The sequence below is a fragment of the Cibotium barometz genome, chromosome 62 (assembly GCF_041138505.1).
Source record: "Cibotium barometz isolate CiBa-2024 chromosome 62, ASM4113850v1, whole genome shotgun sequence".
NCBI lineage: Eukaryota > Viridiplantae > Streptophyta > Polypodiopsida > Cyatheales > Cibotiaceae > Cibotium > Cibotium barometz.
This window is the reverse complement of record NC_141107.1, coordinates 3,662,024-3,668,077: the sequence shown is the minus strand read 5'-3', so window position 1 is coordinate 3,668,077 and position 6,054 is coordinate 3,662,024. Positions and strand designations below refer to the sequence as shown.

Sequence of the window (6,054 nt, the reverse complement as noted above, 5' to 3'; positions counted from 1 at the left end):
ATGGGGTGCCTTATATTATCCTCTTCCATATTCTATGATCTGCACACTATAGAATGTTATGTTTCTACGTAATACCAACAGTCTCCAAATGCAAAAGTATGAAAATTCTATACAACCTACAGTACTTTTCTTCCCCCGTCTTTAGTCACCTCTTCCTGCCCTACTTCAACACTTGCTTAAATTCTGTTTTGATTTGAAGGGGACGACAAGCATAGGCACCTGCATTTGGCCTCTGGCATAGTGGTTTTCATGTCAAGCTCCTAATTGAGATCCAGGGTACAAGTCCCCTCCCTGCAATTCAAGAGTACAATCATGCGGTCCACTGGCTTGGCTACTCTGCTCATCTCTCATTTCATATGCATAATTACTCGTGAAATTAAGGATCACATCACCCTGCTCATACAACAGAAATTAAACCAAGTTAAGCATTTACTAAATTGCTGCCCCCCTTCCTCAGTACTGATTCTCAAAGAACTTCAGTTGTACAAGATTGGTATGGCTTGGCTTACACATGCCAACCAGTTCAATGTGGTAGGCAAGATCTACAGCTGTGGTTGAAGCCTGATAGGAGGGAGACGAAGCTATACTTGTATTAAGTACAAGAAGACAACCATGAAATAGGGATCATCCTGTGTTGGCTGTTCCAATAGAGCTGTTGCATTGGTTGTCATCGAGCATCATGCCTTTGAGGCTCTTGGTGAGCCAGATGGCAGTTTCTCGGGGGGAGACTTTACCCCGCCCAAAGGGCTTGAGCACAATTGCCAGTTCCTCGAATCTCTGCTGTTGCAGTAGCTGCGCACTGAGCTCCAACAAACCCTCAAGAGCCTCTGCTCTTTGACGGTATGACTTAACATCAATCCCCTTGGATGCCCTCCCCCCAGTGCTGCCACCCGTACTATGGCGGTGCTGCTGCTCCTCCAAAGAACAAAAATTACTACTAATGGCACCATTCATGCATTGACTACTAGTACCATTGGTGGTGGTGATGATAGTGTTGGCATTGCTTGTGGGCATAGAGAACATGTCCACCTCAGACTTGGGCATATCTAGCACATTGTTGAAGCTCATTTCTGTAGCACCATCATCAATGTCATCATGAGCTGGATGGTCTGATCCAAACCTGAACGTGCTGTGCCTTATCACATGTATCACATCATTGTATGCATGTTGGACAGGTGCTGGTGCTTTCTCATGGACCTCAATTGTCCCTTTCTCCAGGGTTTTATCTTCGTAGTCATAGAGGTCATAACCTCTGTAAGGTCTCGAAGGACTTGCTTGATCAGATTGACCACAATGAGCATCGCTCACCCTTCCATTGGCTGTCTTAGAAGAGCATTGTGCTTCAACCGTAGCTGGATCTTTTTGGAACTTGGAAATAGCTCCCTGCACAGTCCTCTTCCTTTCATGGTTGCTCAAACCCTTTCTAATGGGCAATGTATCATGAGTACTGAGGGAGAACTGTGGTATCAAGTCTAGTCTAGGAGCATTTACAGAAACATCAGGGGACTGATTTGCATCCAGGCCAACAGCTACTCGTTTTGGGACTCCATTTGGTATCAGTTTAGGTTGTCTCACAGATGTGGAGTTCACAAGACCTTTAGTCATTGTACAATGTACGTCAGGAGTTGCTGCACCTCTAGTTGCCCCAGTCAATCTCTGTGTAGTGTCTGACACAGTTGGCATGTTGTAATTAAGAGGGGTTCTCCCTGACTTAGGTGTTGTATTCTTTGGGCTACCTGCCGCTAGAAGATTTGGAGTGTTTCTAATGGGAGAGATGCTTCTGCGTGAAGAACTGGCTGCTTTGCCAGGAAAAGGCAAGGAGGCTCTTCGTGTAGTACCCAGGACACTTGGTCTTTGTCTGGTCAGATGTGACCTTTCATCTGGGGCATCTGCCTGAAGCTTCACACCAGGCGATGCCTCTCCTCCTGGCAGCTGGCATACACATCATCAACAAGCAAGCATTAGACAACATCAACAAGCATGTATTAGACTTCCAACTCCACAGCTGCTAGAGCAGAACAATGCTTAATGAGGCATGAGTTAAGCTCCATTATTTGTTGAGGGATGTTTTGATGGCATAAACAAATATTCAAGCTACAAACAGCCAAAAATCAGGGTTCCAAGCATGTTATATACAGGAGAAGATTACCGAGTGCCTCCCTTGATGTGCTTTCTTAGCAGACTCTAACCTCTGACGTGGAGTACCCACACCAACAGCTCGGTTCGGTGCCTGAGGACTACCCACAGCTGAAGGCCCTTTGCTTATACGCCCAGAGGTAGCAGGAGAGACATTTGACTGAACCTTCCCAAGCACGCCCTCATCTTTGAAGTTGAAATGATTATCTTGATTTTCTTCAAGAAGACCTAGATTATAGCATCTCTCTAGCTCATCGACCCATGCTGTATTGTTGAGTTCACCTTTAACATTTGTTGAAAACATGTAACTTTGACTCGATGTTCTGGATGCATCTTTGTTTTCATGGAAAAGTGGCCAGTCACAAGGTTCAATTCCATTCAGATCAGCTAGTAAGTTGGAGTCCAACATGGGCACCCTAGAAGAACCATAATCATAAGCTCTTCTAGGAGAGCTGCTTCTCCCAGTCATGCTACTCATGTGGCTGGTGTACAAGCCTTCATCACCAGTATCATCATCAAGATGGTAAGTTCGCAACTGTCGATCAGGAGCTCTGAGCCGAAAGCCCGCTTGCATTTGGCATTGACTGACATAGGTTTGCAAATGAGGATGCTTGAGCAATTCCGAAGCCTGCAATGGATCTGTGATATAAATTCCAAGGGACAGCAAGACCCTATTTCAAACTAAATGCTCTTAACAAGTTTAAGACCAAAGGCAAGCAAGGTTAAGCAAAGAGAACCAGGCATGGAGTACCACTCATACTGATAATGTTTTTTTTTTAATAGCATACATAATACATAAGAAAGGTAAGTCCAAATGACAATCCATGAAATATTGCTTACACTCGGTCGATGCTCTGGGTTTTTTCTCAGCATGCTTTTGATGATTCCCTTCCTGTAACAGATGTCAGCATATGAATCGAGATATTCAGATCAGAACACGATAATTAGTCCATGAAAGCATGAGTACAGGCAAGTTCCACTCAATCAAAATGCACAACAGCATTCCACTTACAAGGGTGCAGAATACATGGCAGGTAAAGGTCCAATGCTAGACTTGCTTATTTTGCTTATCAGACCCTGCATATCCTGCAAACAAAGTTCCAGCCCAACAAAAAGTCAACTGTTGTATTGCTTCCATCCCCACTCACACAAGGCTTTTAACAGAGATTTGAAAAAAGGAGAGTATCATTCATAATTGAGGCATCATGAAATGGGTACACTTACAAATGCTTTGAATGCCGGCCTGTGAGCAGTCATTTCATACATGCAGCATCCTGTGTAAAATGCATGGTATCAGCAGAGTCCCCTTGCTTGGTGCAAATAAAGAAAAAGAATTGCCCACAAGGAACCCACCTAGTGACCATATGTCTGACTTGAACCCATAAGGAATATCTGCAAGAAGCTCAGGGCACATGTAGTTCGGGGTCCCCACCACCTGCTGCCACCACATGGTAATAAGAGAGCTGAAACCATGTAACTGCCCTCTTTCTTTGACATGTTTATAGAAAACAAGACAATGCAACCAGCTCTCAAAGACACTCCTCTTGCATTTTCAAAGGCTCTCATATCACTATATAGGTTGATGACATAGAGCTACTAGCCAAAAACTTGTTGTGACCGACTTACAGAGGAAGTGAGACCATCTGCTTTCAACATTTTTGCTAAACCAAAGTCTCCTGCAACCAAAAGTTACAATGACATGAAAGGATGATCAAGACCCAAAAACCTCCAAAATTGCTACTATAGAAAATTATTCTCACTTTGCAAATTTGCACACCCAAAAGAAATGCAAATCTATATCCTCACCTAGCCTGATATTCTGTTCCTTTGTCAGAAAGATGTTTGAACACTGGTAAGGACAAGTACAAAAGTTAGCTTACATAACATTTGTAACACTTAAAAACACCTTGCTAAATGCTCTGTGACTTCTAAATCCCAATCTTAGTTGCAATGCCCTGCTTACCACAAAGCAAAACAGTGTCTCCAGATCGTTAATATGCTACCCACCTTGAGGTCACGGTGGAGTATGTGATTTGAATGAAGATGATCCACAGCTAGTAATAGTTGTGCCATCCATTTGCACAATCTCTGCAAGGGGGTACACACAGAATGCACTCATGTGAGGAGATGACACTTGATTGATGTCTGTGCCTTTTAATTTCCAATCACTCCATCAAGAAATAGAGAGCATTTAATATTTCAAGTCACTCTCTTCACTCTTCATGTGAATGAGCCACAAACCTCTTCTGGAAAATACACTCCATTCGACTTTCTGATTAAATCAGCCCTGTGATCCAATTATCAGAAGCAAGTTATCCATCATGACTTACATGCTTGGTATGGACAGCAAGCAAGATCAACTTAACAATAAGCTTAAAATCAACCATCCTTCAAAATTCTTCTTCTACATATACGAATAGGACTTACATGTCTCCACCATCACAGTACGATAGAACAATGCACACATGGCAACCCTACACAGGAGGAAAACTGTCATCAGTGAACCCATACAAATTCCTGTTATCTGCAAATGACTGTCTACATGTGATTACATTGGATGTAGTTCATGAAAAGTGTATAATCCAAGCCTTTGGAACTTGTGAAGACTCCATGGAAGCTCCTAACTTGGACCATAAGGCATTATTGAAACAGTATTGTGTCAAAAACAGAGCTTTCAAGGTTGTCATATAAAAATGTAACTAGAAAGCAAACTCAGAAATAGAAGCACTTTCAAATCATTGAAGATGTAATAGCTACGCAGTTTACAGGGAGAATTTCCAACCTTCTCCACCCAGGACTCTTTGTATTCCACAATGTAGGGATGGACAACCTTGGACACTAGGGCCATCTGCATTTTAAAAAGCAAACGACGAAAAATGTCATACCTAGTGAGCAGAACCAAGCCTTGTAGATAAGATGCATCAACTGGTTTGCAAAATCCTGTGATGAAAGAATCAATTTGATTAGGTGATGAATGCCTGCACCTCCTGATGGGCTGATCTACGACATCTATCTGTCTGGCGAGCAAGGCGTATTTTCTTGAGGACATACCTGTCCAATATGAGAAGATGAGATGAGTCTTCCTAACGACACAAGCAAATGGACCATATATGATCATAAATATGATTCACAGGACAGCACCAAAGGCTAGTTAGAGGATGCAATGATTAGAGATGAAAAATGCAAGTTTCTACGGATGGAAGGTGCAAGTGAGCCTCCTTACTTCTTCTTCTCCAGCTTGTGGTATACAAGGATGGCTGAGCCAAATGCCCCTCTCCCAATCTGCTCCATGATCTCATACTGATCCATCCTAGAAGAAGACATCTCTTTCTCTTTCATGGTCGATGATGAACTTGCCCTTCTGTTTCCTTCTTTACTAGAGCATTGGTTGTAGCTCACCTCAGCTCAGCTAACCTTGTCCCAGAATTGCGTTCTGCGAGAGCGTTGCGTTAGAAGAAGAAATTTTTATTTTTTCCCTGTTTTCTTTTCTTTTTATTTTTCTTTCTTTGCCTTTGGGTAAAGCGACACGGAGACTGTATATAGGTGCCGTGTTACGAAGCTTTGCTTAGGAGCGTGAGACTACTTTATTTATTTTGAGATCAAAGGTTAAGGTACTGAAGAGAGGGTAGCTTTTTGAGAGAGAGAGAGAGAGAGAGAGAGAGAGAGAGAGAGGCGGGCGCTGGCCAATTGGAGAGAAAGAGAGAGAGAGAGAGAGAGAGAGAGGAGCACTGAACAGCAATGGCGATAGAAGGTAAACAACTTGCAAGAACAATAGACTATGATCAAACTCTGGCGAGAGTGTTGACACTGTTAAGTGAGTAAGCAGGTGCCAGGAAGTAGAAAGAGACGCGTTTTCTGCTGCAGAAGTAGGGTATTACTGTAGAGCCTAGTATGGGTAGGCCATGGCGGTGAGCTGCT

At 43.1% G+C, this 6,054-nt stretch overlaps 1 protein-coding gene across 6 annotated transcripts in view; it reads right to left on the bottom strand.

Annotated features, from left to right (window-relative positions):
- Nucleotides 1-407: 407 nt before the first annotated feature.
- The window catches only part of LOC147604029 (serine/threonine-protein kinase Nek3-like), a 6,521-nt gene continuing 874 nt past the window's right edge, over nucleotides 408-6,054 (bottom strand). Inside the window, exons 3-16 of one of the 6 annotated variants that reach the window (XM_086795747.1) lie at nucleotides 5,360-5,569; nucleotides 5,121-5,187; nucleotides 4,919-4,984; nucleotides 4,564-4,610; nucleotides 4,378-4,423; nucleotides 4,144-4,224; nucleotides 3,943-3,985; nucleotides 3,763-3,812; nucleotides 3,490-3,571; nucleotides 3,361-3,410; nucleotides 3,149-3,222; nucleotides 2,977-3,028; nucleotides 2,150-2,764; nucleotides 408-1,932 (exon numbers count right to left, since the gene is read on the bottom strand). In XM_086795747.1, the coding sequence (XP_086651873.1) occupies nucleotides 625-1,932; nucleotides 2,150-2,764; nucleotides 2,977-3,028; nucleotides 3,149-3,222; nucleotides 3,361-3,410; nucleotides 3,490-3,571; nucleotides 3,763-3,812; nucleotides 3,943-3,985; nucleotides 4,144-4,224; nucleotides 4,378-4,423; nucleotides 4,564-4,610; nucleotides 4,919-4,984; nucleotides 5,121-5,187; nucleotides 5,360-5,475 (2,697 nt within the window). In that variant the 5' untranslated portion in view covers nucleotides 5,476-5,569 and the 3' untranslated portion in view covers nucleotides 408-624. Of the gene's footprint in view, nucleotides 1,933-2,149; nucleotides 2,765-2,976; nucleotides 3,029-3,148; nucleotides 3,223-3,360; nucleotides 3,411-3,489; nucleotides 3,575-3,762; nucleotides 3,813-3,942; nucleotides 3,986-4,143; nucleotides 4,225-4,377; nucleotides 4,424-4,563; nucleotides 4,611-4,918; nucleotides 4,985-5,021; nucleotides 5,188-5,359; nucleotides 6,023-6,054 lie in introns of those variants that run through there. The other 5 variants (XM_086795744.1, XM_086795746.1, XM_086795745.1 and 2 more) reach the window with 5 other exon arrangements.